Consider the following 17,984-nt stretch of genomic DNA (forward strand, 5'->3'; position numbering starts at 1 on the left):
TTGATAGAAGCATATCGATGTCTATCAATATTTATCATCGATAAAATTTGAAATTTTACTATATGTTTTAAATATTTTATCAAATTTCTCATTTTTTTACGACTCTCCATATATTCATAAGCCCATTTAATAGCAAATTTGTTTTTCTAAAATAAAAAATTATTGTCATCAAAAGTTGGGTAAGAATTCATCGACTCTACCTAAAACGTATATAAATCATGTGAGAAGATGAAATTTGCTTATTTTTCTTGAAAAAAAAAAAAAAAAAAAATCAAAATGAATGAATAAAAATATTAACAAAATAGAGTAATTTTACGTTTAAGTTTTTCTTTTGGTAAATTGTGTTTCCCTCCATAAAAAAAGATTTAAACACATATTAAACAAAATTGACAACCGTTCCAAAAACTTCCCTCCATTTCATTTTCCCAAACTTCATGCTCTTACCAAAAAGCATTTCAAAATGTGTTAATGTTCTCCGCAACCTCATTTGATTCTCATAAAGAAATCTTCACCAACGATCCCTATGACACCCATTGCCAATATCAAAACTCGTCTCCTTCATCTCCATTCTCCATCTTCATCTTCCGTTTCTGGTAATCATCACTAATCTTCGATACGCTTAATTTTTCTAGCGTAATCGATCGAAAAACGAATTATAAACTCACTGAATCGAATCGTTTTCCACCTGCATCATTTTTTAACGTGAAAGTTTCTTTCTGTTTTCATTGATTTTCGTTCCCTAGGTTCGAAATGTTTGCACGTTATTGGCTTAGTACTTAGTGGCGTTTTGTTTTCTTTGTGATGGTCTCAAAATTAGGTAATGATGATTCCGGTGGGAGTTTTGATGACTTTGAACTACTGCAAAATACATTGTCTTTTGAAGACAGTGTTGGATTTGATAACCGCGTCGTTCGTCTGGAGAGTCCTTTCGTTGATACTGAAATGGTGTACGGACTTGATGATTGTTCGGAGAACTTATGCATTCCTACTTTCGAGTATGAGGATGATGTTGTTCTTGATAGCGAGGATGAGGGAATTAATGGGAGTCGAGTGATTAGAGTTTCTAGCTCCCTGTCTAGAAATGAAGCGGAACAAGAAGTTAAAAGTGATGCACAAGAAGAGAATATGGTATTGGACTTCCACTCTTCTGATCACAAGCCATGCGATGCAGGTCCATACTCACTGCTTTAATTTCAAACATGACATTGTTAGACATTTTTTAAAGAATCAAGTCATATTTTGATATGTAATTACCAGTTCATACTTTTGAAACTTTGTTTTGGTCCGTTCATATACTTAAAAACATTCTTTTTGGTTAATGTACTCTCAAAATGTGTATTTTTATCTAATACGTTCGAAAAGTTGCCGTTTTAAAAGTACAGGGACAAAATACTAAAAGTAAACTTTTGAGTTAACCCTTTTTTAAACTCTGTTCATTTTCTTTAATATTGATTTTGGTTGACTTGTCTATAAATTTGTATGAAGGGGAGCAAGTTTCTTCAAATTGTTTTAATGGGCTTGACATGGAGAAGGATTCATCTCAACTTTCGACAAGGTTAAGCTATTGCAGTTCTCAAGAACCCGGAGAGTCAACCCAAGTCAAAGCTATTGGCTTTGTTGATCATTTTGTAAAACTAAGTACTACAAATGTAAATCCTTCTCAAGGAATTGGCCAGAGAAAGGCTGCTAGAGTGCAATCACCTATTCTTTCAAGAATTAAGGGACCTCAAAGTTTGGCAAAGAGAATAGGTAGGAAGTCGATTGATGAAACAGGGAACTTTGAGTGGGTGGACATTAACAATCAAGAAGCAGAATGTAACTCATTTGGCAAGTGCAAAAAGGCATCTTCTGATTTAAGTAATTGCAGAGGACAGTCGTATACAACCAAGCCTCATAATATGGCGAAACTGAGCAATATAAGAGATTGTTTACTTAAAAGGTATGAAGACAAGGAGGAAGCAAGTGCAGGCATTAAATTCCAGACTGATTCAACTGCTTCAACTTTTCCACATCCAAGATTAGATATCTATTCATTAGAGACTGATGGGATGAGCAGCATTGAAATAGAGAATAGGTCCAACGAGAAAACAAATGCAAAATTAGTAGAGGGACAACTTGAATTTATGGATGACGAGAGAGATGCACCTGACGAATTAGATATTGGCTTTAGTACTCAAATTGCTGCTGAGGCAATGGAAGCACTGTGTTATATCCCAGACAACGATACTCTTGCCAATGCTTGCAGTTCAGAGAATGCCCTAGATAGTGTTTCATGTTCTATGATAGAACATAAACCACACTTGAATAGTTCTTATCCTCAGACTATAGGTGGCGCTGATGGGAAATCGAAGCGAACACTGAAATCTAAGAGGAAGCTTAACGCAAAGTATTTGAATACATCCAAGGTACAATGTGAGTGTCAGGAATTACAAGCCGTTTTGATAACTAAGAGTAAAGCAAAAAGAAGTTGGTTGGCGTTGCAGGGACAGTCAAATTATAGAAAGTCTCCTGATGAGAGCAATTATACAGCCACACCTTCCAATTTACTTAGCGAAACAGGTAGTTGCCAACTGAGTCAGCGAGGTCTCACTGTTGGAGATCAAGTTTCCACCCGTTTGATGGTTGGTTTATGTAGCCATCCCAGAGGAAGAAGAACACCTCGCAACATCCAAAGCCATCCAAATAGATCAAAAAATCAGAACAACACTTCTTTAGCAGTTGATGGAAGTTGCAACAATTCCATCTTAATGAAAAATGGGAAAGTAGGCAGAAATTCTAACAGTAAGTCAACTGTCGTAATCAGGAGAATGTTCTATATGGGATTTGTACAAGTTAAATAAGCAATTTGCAACATGTTCTAGATTAACGCCCAGTGCAAAAATATTTTTGAAATGCTTGCGTGACTTTAATCGTAGTTCTCAACTTTTCTGTTTATACTATAATAACGTAGTCCAGGTTCAGTAACATACTGTGCTTTACTGTAGGGAAGAACACATCAAGGTCCAGATCAAAATTCAAAGTTTATCACAATACAAGTCGTAGAATAATGCTACCACAGTCTTCTTCAAAAGAGCTTGCAAGATTAGGTGTCTCAGAGTCGATGCCTGATCTAAAATGGAAAGATTTGAGGAGAAGAAGAACAATGGCTTTGGTAAGAGTATGCTTTAGCCAGCATTTGGACGAAGTTACCCTCAAGCAACAAAAAAGGGTAAATTTATACTTCGCGTTTCTACGAAGCCAACTTATTTCGTAACGTGTATTTACCATCTAGTTTCTTCGTAGGTTGTCTTACAACTGGGAATATCAATTGCATCGAGTTCTGTAGATGCCACACATTTTGTAGCAGATAAGTTCGTTCGTACGAGGAACATGTTGGAGGCTATTGCTCTTGGTAAACCAGTGGTTACTCATTCATGGCTTGAAAGTTGTGGACAAGCAAGCTGTTTTATCGATGAAAAGAAATATATTCTAAGAGATACTAAGAAGGAGAAGGAAATTGGTTTTAGCTTGCCTGTTTCCTTATCTCGTGCTACCCAATGTCCACTTCTACAGGTGGAATGCTGTTCTTTAGTTTCATCTATGCTAGGGTTTTTTCCAAGCTTATATTTCATTAATGCTATAGAAATCTTACATTTTCTTCTTCCATCCTACTTAGCAGGGTTTCAAAGTCCTCGTCACCCAAAACATAAGACCTGGTAAAGAAATCATTGCTAGTTTGGTAAAGATGTCTCAGGGTGAGGTACTGAATATACATTCTCGTGCCTAATCGTGAATGTTCAACTATTTGGTTTCTAGTCTTTAAAAAATTGTACTTATTTTCTAATCTTTGCCATAGTTTTCATTTTTTCTAACACATTTGTATTCAAAAACTAGTTTTTAGAAATTATTTTTTATTTCAAAAGTTGGGTGGGTTTTTAATCACTCCTAAATATATTTAGAAATATAACATATAAGAGTGGAATCTATAGATGGAAATAGTATTTATAAGTTTAATTTTTAAATTGACCATAATTGTTTGTAGTAAATTTCACCTCCATCTATGATTATCCCTTTTGGTATTGAAAAATTGTTGATAAATTTAAACGCCTTGCAGCCTATTGAGATGAGTCAGATTTTCACTGGGAAGAATGAAAAGTTCCCGAACAATCTACTTATTCTTTCATGCGAAGAAGATTATGCAGATTGTGTTCATTTCCTCAAAAAAGGTACGGATTTATTTAACCCCTTTTTAGTAAGTAAACACCTGGTTTTTTAAAGAATAATGCTAGAGTTCCTTTCTGCAGGAGCAAAAGTTTACAGTTCCGAGCTTCTACTGAATGGGATAGTTATCCAGAAACTTGAAAACAAACGGTTAGTATTTTCTATCCAAACCATACGTGCTAAGAACACACAAACGAAAGTACTAGTTATTGTAATCTTTTATAGATGTTGACTCTAGCAAAACATCATTCAAGGTTACTAATTAGCATAAAAATGATTCAGTAGTTGGAGCCCAGTTCTAGAGCTGGATTTAATAATGAGTATAATATTAAACTACTTTGAGAGTTCAACTGGATCTTTACTGAATAATAGTGGTTATGCTACCTCTCACTTAATTCCGAGATGCATCAACAAATTCCCAGGAAAGAACTCCCCTGGATTCGCCCTAGGCTTCTTTATAAGTTGGATTTGGTGCGAGAAACTATGTTTTAGGAATAGGCTTAGGTTCCATGAAACAAGGTGGGTTGTATCTATGTGCTTTTCACTGACATCCGCCAAGTTGAAAATCAATTCAACAAAAGGGTTACATTAGTTTGCTTTTTCCGGGATTAAATAAGTTGACCCATCCATACTCCAAAGTTAGGTTGGAGTAAATAAGTCGGGAAATGGAGATTGGAGGCAGGGTATTGCTAACCTAGAAGAATTTGGAACTCAAGGGCACAGTTGTAAGAGAATTTGAGAGTATCATACTTCTGTATAGTTCACATTTTAAATTTGCTGTCATAAATATTTGTGTACCCTACCTCAATCTTAATGGATTGCATCTGACTTGGGTCAACGTAGTAAATAATAAATAGAGGTAGTATGATTTTTTTTTTATACCATTGTAATATAGAAATTTTTTCCACAGTTGTACAACCTCCAATGATTAGATCTTGTTCAAGGTTGTAAAGTAGTTTTAACCTCTTTAAATGTGATTCCAAAACTATAATGTAACCAAACCATTAAGTGTGAGCTTTGTTTTCAAAAGTGATCTCAAATCTAGCGTTGATTTGTGAAAGAAATATGGATTGTATCTCACAATCAATAAAAAATTGGCAGAGTGGCAAATATTTCTTTTAAGAGTGTGCGAGGTACCTCCATCTTTAAATATAAGGTCTCTAACATGCCCTAAAAATTGGATTGACATTTTTTATAAGGTTTCAATTTTTTAACCAAACCAAATTCTCATTTGAATTATATGAACTTCGATATCTAAAAACATGGAGTTGAATCTTACAATTAATTGACAAATAAAAAGAGTAATCATCAAGAAATTATTAGCTACTAAGCTTTGTTGTTTGATTTACACTTGTCATGAACAGGCATGAGCTCTTCACAGACAGCACGAAAAGGTTTTGATAGCGGTTAACAACACTAGAAAAGAAGTAGAATTGCTCTTTCTTCCCCCATTGAAATGGTGGTAAAGATGACTGATGGATACGTATTTTCACTCAAAGAGGTAATCCTCCATCTCTTTGAGTGCATTTTTTGGAAGATCCAAACACTGTACATAAATTTCTTTCTATTATGATGGAATCCATAATTTTGTGTGCTTCGTTTTTCTTCTCTATTCTGTTGACCAACACCATGACAAAGAAAAACTGTTTCTGAAACAATTTTCAGGCGACCTTTATAGAAGTAAATACTATTTTGGGCTTGAAATTATTATTTACCATTTGAAAATGAACTTTCAAATTTCATTATAATTTAGTTCACCTCTAAAATATAAATAATTTTTTCTTTCATTTTTAAATAATAGAGATTCTGACTTCTTTTCTTTCAAAAGTTTTATTTAAAAGGCAACATACAAATTTCTAAAGCTTAGATTGATAACCATTTTCTTTTTCTAGATTTAAAAATTGAGTTGTACTACAATTACCTATGTTTTTATTTGATTTTCTTTCTACGTTTTAAAAACAATTTCAGATTTTTCTTTCAAAATTTGAAATCTCAAAATACTTTTGAAAACTTTGACTATGTTTTTCATGTTTTTTTTATCCTTATAAATTTCAGCCAAGAGTTTAAATATGTTTCTAAGTATAGGTGAAGGCACAATCAATTGTTAGGAAATATTATTACAAAAAATAATAACAAATAAAACTAAAAATGAAATGATTATGAACCAAGCTTAAAACATGTCAATTTTACATTGTATTGTCTTTTAAGTACGGGTTTAATTTATTAAAATGAATAGTAAAGGTAATAAATCTTCATAATATTAAGAAGCAGTGGTAAATATTGACAATTAAATTTAGATATAACAAAATTTAGATTTACTATATTAATAAATTGTGCTATTTTTGTTTTTGTTTATCTAATTATTATGAAAGATTCATTCCTTTTTTTTTTTCAAAGAATATAAATATTACATAATAATGGAGTATTTTTTTTACCTTCACTTAAGAACAGTTTAAGAATCAATAAAAAGTATGAAAATCAATCTGTGGTTTGCGTGGAAATACTCTTTCTCCATCAGCTCAAGAGTTCAATTTGAGATAAACGGTACAAGTAATATATGACTCAGTAATAAGATGATGTGAAGCTAACACCTTTCCACCAAAGACCAAAAGACTTGTGTTCAAATCCACCTACCCATTTATACTATAAAAACTAATTAAAGTAAAAAGTAAAATTTATGAATGCCAAACAACTAATGTCTAATGACACAATCTTTGTTGAGGTTGAATCCCTTGATACAAATAATAATAACCAGTGGTGTGTATTTCCAATTTAACTATCAACAAAACAAGCAATTTGGAACCATTGTCGAATAGCTTAGTGGTTAATAAAGGTCAATTAAGACTGGACAAAATGAAGGTCTTCAAGAGAAATGAGCATAATCTATGTTCATTAACTTAAAATTTAATATTTGACAAGTTCTTTTCAGTATGCAGTTTGGCTCGTGACATTAGTCAAAGTAAACGAAAGTCGGGTTGGTCACTCTCTCCAAAAAAAAAGTCAACCTACTGTTTCCATAATCAGCAACAATTTTTAAAAGAAAATCAGACATTAAAGGGGAGCAAATAAACATCAAATACATTCCATTCCCAAAATCTAGAAATTATGAAAAGAAAACTAAAATCGAAACCGTTGTGTTTTAACGGATTCAGAATCACCCATTTGACCATATAATCACACTACGTATTCTACCTCCAAACAAGTAGCAAGGAATCAACCACAAAAATTATTTCCTTTGCTCATTTAGAAAAACTTTTCTACATTTAATATCAAAGGCTCCAAATTTTGCTTCAGATTTTTAAAAAATGTTGGTCACAATCTGCATTAGAAGAGCTTTGGTTATCATACATAAACAGCACAAGTAGGAGCTCTAATGGTTAGACTCAGAGGAAGGTTGAGCCATGGAGGTGAAACTATCATACCCTCCACTTCCTGGTGCGGCTGGGTTTGCTTGGTATGTCGACGGTGCAGCCAATGGTGCACCATTGGTTGAAGAAGGTTGAGGTGCACTCCCTGGAAGTGGTGCTGGAGGAGGTGGCCTGGAAGGAATATTCACTTGGCCAGGGATGGGAGCTCCAGGCGGGGCCATCATGGGTGGCATTGTGGGAGTTGGTAGGTACCCTACAATGACAAAGGAGAGGAATTCAGTCATCTAGAGACATATGCTAAATACTTCCATTTAGTAATGAATGGAAGCACAAGCCGAAATCAGCAAAAACAACGTCACTAACTGACACGAGTCGGTTTGAAGTATTCTAGTTGAGCTTCAAGAGATAGTAGTAGCTACATCTGGTTAAACTGATTTCTTTTATTCAAATGATTATTACTTTTTTCCAGCAAGGAAAAGAGAAACTTCATCAGAATGTGAGCAGGAAAATCTGCATCGCTCTAATCATCTTCCATCTTACGTTCTAACAAAGTTTGGTCTTTTGTTTGTTGAAAAAAGGACTATACATCGTTCTAGCAACAATAGAAATAATTTTAACTAGACAGATATGTGCCAGATTCTACTTTGGCAGTAATTATTATATCTAATATCTCCACTATTCAAGCTTGTATGTTATTACTTTGACTATTTTAAGTTTTCAAGTTTTTAAGGCATTTTTTTTACTGAGTCATAAAACATGACAATGTGGTTATAGTAGTTCAAAATGCAAATTGTGAAATAACATCAACAGAGTCAAAGGGAGATGCATTAAAAAAAATTGTTACATCTCCAACAATATCAAATCTGTGAATATTACCTGGAGCACCAGGAATTGGTCTTGGCAAAACTGGAGGCCTAATTCCAGGCATTAACCCTGGGGCAGCTCCTGGCATTACAGGAGTAGGTAGTACAGGAAGACGAGGTCTTTGGCCAAGTAAATGTTGATTAAAAGCTGCACCAACCTGCTGGAATGCTGCGGCTTGACCAAGATGCTCTTTGATCCTCTGGTCAATTAAACTTTGGGTTTGTTGCTCCTCGAACTGCTGATAATATGATCGCACGTTTGCCTGGAGTGCATCCATGAACAAAAAACTAAGAATTTGTTGTTCGATTTCTAAATTATAACCAATAAACCACAATCAAGTTCTTTTTAATCTGAAAGTGGCTTGTTTTTTAAAAAACATAAAACAACAATATTAAGTTTAATTTCTAAACCAGCCCGATGAGCTCAACCTCCACGGAATAGGGAATTATACGCTAAACTGAGACGTGGGAAATATTAAGATACCTTATGTTTGTAGCCTGCATTATGCTGCTTCCTCACAGATGGCTGAGACATCAAAGAAAAACTAAATATAAGCAACTCTAAACATTCACCGATTCAATATAAATGACAAAAATCTGAAGCCTGCCCCCAAGGCAATACTCTACCCACCAACCTTTTAAAAAAGGGGGGTGGGGGAGCCAAAAAAATGCTAAGGAGCTAAATATTATTGCGTGTAGAACACAAGAATCAAGTATAACTGAAACAATGTTAGTTTCAAGGAAACCAGAGGTTTGACACATCCTGCTTGAAATCAAGAACTACACATAGTAGCCATGGTTTAGTTATTGGGTTTTATTTTCGATTCGAATTTTCAATGGCTACTATGGTTTCCTAACTTTTCACTTCTGGATATCAAGTGTGGAGTCCGGTTTTGCACACACCTCAACTAACATGAAGCCACAACCACCTTACCCTACATTTGGTTGAAGGAAAGTTGTAGAATTTTAAATCTTATGTATGCAGTCAATAGTTTGAACCAATAGCCTCTACACTCACTTTCTTCCTTGACCTCAACCACAATTCACTAGGCCAACCAACGGTAGTTTTGTGGGCTCAAGTTATTCAGTCTAAGATATATCAAACGCTCAAAAGTTAGCTTCTTGGAGTGCTCTCTCCAAACCTTTTCACCATTACTTGTTTCTTTAGATTTAATTCTTAATGGAAAGTCTTCTCATCATTAACATTGTAACTTTTCAATTACTAACATAAGTTCTAGCTTCTCTTAAAACACATTTATGTAAACATCATAATATATATATGAGAAAAAAAAAACAACAAACAGTCGTATTGATTCATCATTCGATCCAATCCCAACAGCAACCACGGTCATATGAATCATCCTACAATTTCTTCGAATAACTGATGTGGAACCAAAACCAAGAATTATCAACCCAAAAACATCACTCATCAAGAAACTACAGCATCAACGAACAAAAAAACGAAAATAAACAAAAAAAAAAATGGCGAGCAAGGTAGGCAATGGTCAAACGAAATGGAAATGACATTATCATCTGAAAATAAGAAGAGGATAACTTACAGAATCATGGGTCAGATACGTATCGCAATAGTCACAATAATACCTGCATATACACAACAAGATCACATCACTAACTATGGAGAGAGAAACGGAGAGATGATTAAATTTGATTGAAGGATAAAGTAATAAGGGCTGGAAGAAAAAGAATATGGAAGAACGAACCGAGGCATAGCGGTGTAAGAGCTCAAAGAAGAAGCAACAATGGCAGACCCAACAAAAACCCTATCAGCGACTCTGCGAGAAAGGGAAGAAGAGAGAGAAGCTTAGTCTTTTTGCAGGAGAAGGTATTGGGTTTTATTTTCGATTCGAATTTTCAATACAATCGGTTCGGTTCGGTCGTATAGATTACTCATTTTAAGATTTGAGCTTGTTTGGTTCGGTTTAGGTTGATCCGGTTTTTAATTATTGGTGTACTACAAAATTCGGTTAAAAATCATTTTATGTATGGAAACTTTGGTTTAGTCACTATAGACTATAGTTTTTATTTCAAATTTGTAACAATGTGTTAATAATGGAACTTTTTTTAAAGAAGTTAAAAATAAAATGTTGATTATTTAAACTAGAAGAGGTGAACTGAGAAAATAAGAACATGTCCACTATATAAATAACAATGTGGGTGAAGCTGCAGCTTTCCATTTTCTCTAACAAAGAGGGTAATGGTTAACAAATCTTCTTCTCCCCAAGAATCCTCCATTTCAGGTTCTCTCTCTATTCCTTCATTTATTATTGTTGTTATTATTATTATTAATCTTCCAATTCCATCTTTCTTCTTCTGTTTGCCTCAATTTCGATCAATTCTATTCAGGAGTTTTGCCGCGCAATGAGAGACGGAATTGGGCAGCTTCTCCCTCTGATGTTCTTAATCATTTTGGAACCAGCGGCCTCTCCGTCGCCATCGCCACCGCCGTTACTCACCCTTTAGGTACTTTCTATCTCTCTCTCTCTCTCTATATATATATATATATATATTTATATTTTCCTTTATAATCTTGAAAAATGCCTTTCCTGTCCTTGTTTTGTTGGCTTAGAAATTTAAAATTCAGGTGTCGTTGATGGGTATTTTGTGGTTCATTTGGATTTTAAATGTATGTCATCCTTGTAAGTTATTAGGTTTTAGTGGACTTAGAATTGAATCTGATGCAACCGTTTTGATTTCTTAGAGTTACGCTCATGGTGAGAATTTTGTGATCTGTGGAACTTTATAACGAATTTTTTCCTGGTAATTGTTGTTTGATGTAGAAAAAAATAGGTTAACTCAACTGGGATCAGTATGTGTTGAGGATCAAAATGTTCGTGGTTCAAATCTCCTACCTGTTTGCATCGAAAAAATATTTGTTATTTGATATAGTAATGCTTAGTACATGCTATGATTGATATATGAATGATGAATGGAAAGCTGGAAGCAGTTAATAAGAGAATTTCTGAACTAGAACAAATTGGTTGTTTCTTGGCAAGCTGTTGTCGATGTAACCCTTTCTTATTCCGAACCATGTAGAAATGACATGAACGATTCTTAATTTTCAGAAGTGAGAGAGAGAGAGAGAGAGAAGAAATTGATCCTATAGCCAACAAACAGTGATCTTAATTTGTCTCCAGCTTGAATGCAGATGTACTTAAAGTTAGGTTGCAAATGCAACTTGTGGGGCAGAGGGGGCCTTTGATTGGAATGGTATTCACGTTTTTCTTATAAGGGTTTCGTTTTTTTTTTCCTTGAAGTTTCTTGTTCTTTTGTATATTAATTGTGGAACATGCATAGGGACAAGTATTTGTGCAACTGTTGAATAATGAAGGGCCAAAGTCTTTGTATTTGGGGTTATCACCAGCTCTGACAAGATCAGTTCTCTATGGAGGTCTCCGTCTAGGTTTATATGAACCATCAAAGCATGCTTCTGATCTGCTTTTTGGGTCTACTAATATATTTGTTAAGATTGGAGCTGGAGCAATTGCTGGTGCAGTTGCAACTGCTCTAACCAATCCAGTTGAAGTTCTCAAGGTGATATTTAGACTTCCTCTCGTTACTTAACTTTCCAATTATAGTTTGGTCTTAAAATTATTTGTTATTGCCAGGTGCGATTACAGATGAATCCAAACTCAACCAAAGGACCAATGAAAGAAATGTCCAGAATTGTTTCTGAGGAGGGACTAAAAGCTCTTTGGAAGGGTGTTGGTCCTGCTATGGCCAGAGCAGGTGCTTTGACAGCATCTCAGCTGGCGACATATGATGAATCAAAGCAGGTCCATTTCTAAGAATGTTCTTTTCATTTTAAACTTGCATGAAGTAATTTCCACAGTTTCTGATTTTTGAATCTGTATATATATGTTATAGCTCTGCAAGCTTATTTATCCTTATGTTTTTTTTTATCCTTAAAGTTTTTCCTAATTTGTATTTTGCAGCTTTTAGTTAAGTGGACGCCCTTACAAGAAGGATTTTCTTTGCATCTCATGTATGAAACTCTGACCTATCTGTACAAATGTTTTGTTATCTATATTGCTTCCCCTTTCATTTTAGCCTTAAAACTCATTTATTTTATGATGCCATGCTTCCTATTTGAATATTCAGGCTTTATGTAATATATTATCACATTAACAGAAAAAATTATTAAATGGTTAGCTGGCCAAGAGCCGGCCCTTAAACAAGAATTTGGAGTTTTTAGGAAAAGTAATGATGCTACACTCTAATCAGCTCGAAACAACAACAGAAGGAAATTATACGTTTCTGTTGGTAGAAGCCCTGAGGGAGACCATAAAATGGATATGATCCCAAACCCCTTGATTCTTTTACTTATTAAAATTTAAAATTAAAATAGACATTCCATTTCCCCAGAAGATGTCTAAAACTGAATTCTTGTGGTCGGAAACTTGGTATATCTGTACAAAGTGGCAAGGAAGTTCCCTCTTGAAGCTTAGGGGGGCGTTAGGGCTCCCAAAGCGCAACTTCAAGTGGGTGGAGTGGCTATGGCTCCCATTATAGTAGTTAGTGTTTCCAACTATTAATACCCACAACTAACTATGATGTTTACCATTTCCTACCCATCATCTCTCTTTTTGTTACCGTATTTACTATTTCATACTCAAACTAAAATAGTATGCACCCAAAACACAAACTTTTATAACTCGGACTAAATAGTTTGCAATCCAAATGTAAATTATTATAATCTACGGGCTATTATAACTCACATACTATAATAACCAACTTAGCATCCCAAAACACTCATTATTGTCCTTTTATCCAACAATAACGGGTTGAAGGAGGATTTTCTAGCAACAAAAATAAAATAAAAATCATTTCAGAAACTATTAAGTAGATTTTTCAATATTTACATACTAGCTTGTTTGGTTTTCAATTGTAACCGAAAGCTTTGTTTTGGTTTTTAGGTTCTGGTTTCAACCCAATTCTATCAATTGGCAAATGTTCTATTTTTCTTTTCATTTCTACACACAGATATTCATCATTTGAACTTTTTTTTTTTATTATTTTTGTTAGGAACCGTACTTTCGTTTGGAGAAATGAAAGATTGTACAAGGGCATAAAAAAATGAAAAAACAACCCAGCAAAAAAGGGAGACCTAGAGAAATTAGAAAATGGAACTCCAATACAACAAATTAAGATCATAGATACAAAAAAGATAGACCATTTGAACATTATTTACATAATATTTTTAAATTCAACTGTTTAAATCTCTCATTAGTTTACATCAATGATTAACCATTTGTTGCACCCTTGTGAAGCTCAAGTACAGTAGCTGGAGTGGTGAGTACTCTCATGACAACGCCTATTGACATGATTAAAACACGTCTTATGTTACAACGTGAGTCTAAAAGAGTTGGAAATTACAAGAACGGACTACATTGTGCATATCAGGTATATGACCTACGCACATTTCCTCTTCCCCTTTATCTTGCATCTAAAAATATTATCTATATGCAAAATAGCATCTTACATATTGGATTTTCACAGTGTGCTTGGTTATCCTTCTCCTTTTAAGTCCATGCTTTTTTCCGCATTAATTATTGTTAGCTTCGATGTGGGAGGTGGAAAAGTTTCAGTGTCAAGCAAGCAAAAATTCCCCATTTTATTAATTCATTTAATCGTAAATGTAACTATCTTGCACATGAAGGTTGTCTATTTCCTTAAAATTAATTATCTTAACCAGGTATTTCTGTAAGAAGTTCGCCTTTAGATGACAGAAATTGTGAAATTGTATCCTTGTACAATCCACTTATCTTATCAAACTTTCGTTTTATTGAATGTGACCGAAGTCTTGGTTGGACAAGGGAGAAGATTCATGATATATAAATGAAAACAATTATCTCTAATAGTATGGAGCTTTTTAGGTGAAACCAAAAGTAAGGCCACGAGGGTTTATGTCTAACGTGGGTGATATCATAACTAATACCATCTTGGAGATATGTGGAGGGTCATTTTCCCCTACATATTTCACCTAAGTTCATGGCATATTTAGAGTGTTACAACAATGATGGATAATGATTTATATTATCTTAACTTTTCTACCATCTAAACACCCTATCTCTTTACTTCAAAACTCTGTTTCATTCAACTGGTTATTTTCATTTATCTTTAGTGTCTTGCACACTTGTAGGCGTTAATCAACTATGGTTGAAGTTTCGACCTTGATTACACTATATAGCTTGATCTTGCATAAAAAAAAAATTGTAATTTGTACGCAGTTGGAAAGTAAATTTACTTTATCGTATATAAATCTTTTTAAAATTTTAATTAGTTGCTCAACAATGGTGGCAACAAGATACCCATGCCAGAAAAGACATCCCATTTCCTCCATCTCCTTTTCAACTTTGATTGGTATTTGTTTGGTGTCGTTGATTACTTGAATCTATATCTAACAATGGGGGTGAGCAACTGATCTTTATAGGCTAATTTTTTTAATGGGGAACCTTCATTACCGGGAGTGTTTGATCCTCCTTGCTCTGCTTTCATTATTCTCAGTTATCACGTTCTTGCTAATTACTAAGATGGTCCATAATTTATTGTCCATGTCTCACAACATCAGTAGGCCTCAGAAAGCATGCTCCTTCTATCTATTTTGAGGGTCCTTTTTAAAGTGGTTGGGGATTCACTCGTGATATTCACTGTGACTCTCAGTTGTCTTAGGGAGCTGAGTTTTCTCTTCCATTTTCATATTATTTTTACAACTCATCCTCATTTCGCTTAGCAATAATGTGTAGATTGTCTCATCATGGATTTATGGAATTAATTTCAGATTGTGCTAACTGAAGGGCCTTTGGCACTTTACAAGGGGTGAGTATGTTCTTTTCCAATCCCTCATTTTCATTAGCTCAAAAAAGTGTGTAAATGTATATATGCTTTTCTTTTTAGAAACAGTAGATACATATAATAAAGTTCTTTAAATACTTTTTTATAGCCTACATGACTGTTTCCAACTATGCAAAGAAACATGCATTTTTATGAGCTTTAAAAGTGTTTTGTGTAAGAACAGGTTTGCTGACTCAGAATATTTGCAGGGGCCTAGCCATTTTTGCAAGATTGGGTCCACAAACCACAATCACATTCATAGTCTGTGAGAAGTTACGCCAGCTTGCAGGATTAAATGCAATCTAGACGTAAATCCAACTATATAGTTCCAACTTCAAGTGACAAACATTTAATCTCTTTTTCACCCCCTCCAACCAAAAAAAAAAAAAAGAAAGAAGAAGAAGAAGAAGAAGAAAGGTGATAAAAGACATCTCCTATTTATTGAATTGCTGATCTACCCCTCGTATTATTTCTATTTGGTCAATTGTTTACCCCCTTGAGGAATCCGTTTCCACCCCATTTCTTTCTCAACCGAGGCCCTTAGGTACCCGGTCACCCATCGGTCATTGGGGAGGCTCCTATGAGCTTCAAGAGACAATAAGAATTTTAAAATACCTAGTTTTTCATCTAGTGGTTAAACTCGAAGTCTAGGCCACCTCGATGTGCACTTATTATACAGAATTGTTCTTCCGATTGAATTCCAGATTGATTATATTCTTAAGATTATTATATCCCTTGGAAAGGGTCAGAATTGGACATGGTTGAAATGATATGTGTATATTAAATTTCCTCTATTATAATTTTTTGGTGTGAACTGAAAACTGTCTTAGTTGACCAGCCTCTGGCTGTATTTGAACAAACAACCCCAAAATTTTAAGATTTAATTGCTTTTTAGGCTTATTGAACTGGCAATCCTTTCTTCATTTACAATTTAGGTACAAAGACAACCAACCAAGTTGTGTGTAATTGACTTCAAAGGAAGTTGGCTTTGGTTTGGAGTTGGACTACAGCTATCATGATAGGTACTTGTGTTATCCATTTCAACTTTTTCCTCTAATATTTCTCCCAAATTTCATGGAGAATTTTAATCCCCTTCTCTAGTCCTATCCTGTTTGGTAACTATTTAGGAATTATTTGGGACTGAAAATTTGAAAGGTGTTAGAATGCATGAGGAATTGAGGCCGATTGTGAGGCGTGAATATAATGAAAAAGGTTGAGTTGAAAATTGTGGAGACGGAACGAGTATGGTATTACATTTAATTAATTACTCACTTATACTTGTATCGAAAGTTTGTTTACCGTGTTTACTTTTTGATAACTATCTCTTCATTTGTATCGGAAGTTAATAATTTACTTTTTTAAATAAAAACTATTAAATAAAAAACAATGAAGCCATAAGTTAATTATTGAACCATAGTTTTTAAAATTAAAGTAATAAAAAGAAGTATATGAATAGAGTTTTGAGTGTGTCAAAATTGAAAAAGACAACAATTGTGTAATTAAAAACTCATGAAAAGCAAAATTGTTGTAAAATAGGGTCATCTGATTGGCTGATTTATTTAATTGGAAAAAAGAAGGAAAGTGAATACAGATTTCAAGTTTAAACTTACCTCTTCTATAGTCTGATTTTGCGAAATAAAGTGTTGCAATTAATGTCTCCATAAAGTTAAATTTTGAAATTTGAAATATTCAACTATTAACACCCTCGGGCCTCTCTTATTCATCTCACCAAAAGGGCTAAGTTCAATCATGAAAATTGTTGAACTTAATAACTTCAACATCAAAATTTTCAAACTTAGGGGCAAAGTGTCTAAATCCAACTTGCTAAAAGTATTTAATATAATTGGAAGTACAGGTACTTGAATAGTTGAATTGCATTTTAATTTTTGAACGATTTCAAGTATGTCACGTAAAATTGACTCAAATAGTACATATTTGAACGTCTACATTTTTTTGTCAAATACGTCTTTTATACAAATTTAAGATGATAATGTTATAATAACAAATGATGAGGTGAAATGGATTCTATCTTATGTTTTCAAATTCAGTAAGAGGTAAAGGTAACTTGAAATTTGACTATGAAAGCTATTTTTGAATTATGTGATTCAAATGTGCAACTTCTAGAAACAACAAAATTATGAATTATAGATTAACCAATTCTATATTTAGTTAATCTGATTTTTGAATTTGTTATCAATCACATATAAAAACATGAACTATACTTTAAATTGTTGTTTTTAGGTTCTTTATCAAACAAGTTCTTTCTTTTGTTGATAATTCAATTTTGTTTTATATTTTTAGATTATGCGTTTGATTAATAATTTGAATTTTTTTTAAATTGTTTCGAATTTAATCATTCAAACAAAATAAATTCGGAAAATACTATTTTCATGTTTTATTGTACCCCTTGTTGAAATTTCAAAACTTAAAATGCATAATCACCTTAAATAAAGAAAAAAAACATTTAGAAACACAATATATCATGTCGTAAGCTTAATTCTTTTGTTTAAAATTAAAATATGTATTTTGTAATATATTATAAATTAGGTTAAACTAAAGTTGAAAGTTAATTAGTTTACATGGTTTTAAGAGCTCGAATTTATTTCTATAGTTTGATGCAACTTCATAGTTCATACATTGTCCTTCTAGTTTCTTAAATTTTTCTTAAAATAGTATCTACTATAGATACTATTTACGAAGC

The 17,984-nt window shown here is 33.6% G+C and overlaps 3 protein-coding genes across 9 annotated transcripts; 2 read left to right on the forward strand and 1 right to left on the reverse strand.

Moving 5' to 3' along the window:
- Positions 1–405: 405 nt before the first annotated feature.
- Positions 406–5,904, forward strand: LOC101204397. 2 transcript variants are annotated; one of them, XM_011661014.2, is made up of 9 exons: positions 406–593; positions 818–1,171; positions 1,486–2,781; positions 2,985–3,208; positions 3,283–3,552; positions 3,659–3,739; positions 4,094–4,205; positions 4,284–4,350; positions 5,565–5,904. In XM_011661014.2, the coding sequence occupies exons 1-9, from the start codon at positions 524–526 to the stop codon at positions 5,599–5,601; spliced, it is 2,511 nt and encodes an 836-aa protein (XP_011659316.2). In that variant the 5' UTR covers positions 406–523; the 3' UTR covers positions 5,602–5,904. The 2 variants fall into 2 exon arrangements, 1 of the variants encoding a protein (XP_011659316.2); XR_004218123.1 differs by lacking the exon at positions 5,565–5,904 and having other exon boundaries at positions 3,659–3,734; positions 4,284–4,320.
- Positions 5,905–7,251: 1,347 nt separating this feature from the next.
- LOC101221793 (U1 small nuclear ribonucleoprotein C) lies at positions 7,252–10,310 on the reverse strand. The gene is made up of 5 exons (XM_004148838.3): positions 10,153–10,310; positions 9,991–10,033; positions 8,916–8,957; positions 8,445–8,694; positions 7,252–7,821 (listed from the first exon to the last, which is right to left on the reverse strand). The coding sequence occupies exons 1-5, from the start codon at positions 10,158–10,160 to the stop codon at positions 7,571–7,573; spliced, it is 594 nt and encodes a 197-aa protein (XP_004148886.1). The 5' UTR covers positions 10,161–10,310; the 3' UTR covers positions 7,252–7,570.
- A 220-nt stretch (positions 10,311–10,530) lies between these two features.
- On the forward strand, positions 10,531–16,183 carry LOC101221566 (mitochondrial substrate carrier family protein ucpB). Of its 6 annotated transcripts, none has more exons than XM_011661016.2 (9): positions 10,531–10,689; positions 10,796–10,912; positions 11,598–11,659; positions 11,747–11,983; positions 12,058–12,225; positions 12,385–12,434; positions 13,720–13,852; positions 15,196–15,268; positions 15,493–16,183. In XM_011661016.2, exons 1-8 carry the CDS (start codon positions 10,647–10,649, stop codon positions 15,238–15,240), a joined length of 855 nt encoding a protein of 284 aa, XP_011659318.1. In that variant the 5' UTR covers positions 10,531–10,646; the 3' UTR covers positions 15,241–15,268; positions 15,493–16,183. The 6 variants fall into 6 exon arrangements, with proteins under 6 accessions (XP_011659318.1, XP_004148885.2, XP_031744482.1 ...); XM_004148837.3 differs by having other exon boundaries at positions 15,231–15,268; positions 15,493–16,104; XM_031888622.1 differs by having other exon boundaries at positions 12,070–12,225; positions 15,231–15,268; positions 15,493–16,104.
- Positions 16,184–17,984: the final 1,801 nt, after the last annotated feature.

This window comes from Cucumis sativus, chromosome 7, assembly GCF_000004075.3.
Source record: "Cucumis sativus cultivar 9930 chromosome 7, Cucumber_9930_V3, whole genome shotgun sequence".
Taxonomy (NCBI): domain Eukaryota; kingdom Viridiplantae; phylum Streptophyta; class Magnoliopsida; order Cucurbitales; family Cucurbitaceae; genus Cucumis; species Cucumis sativus.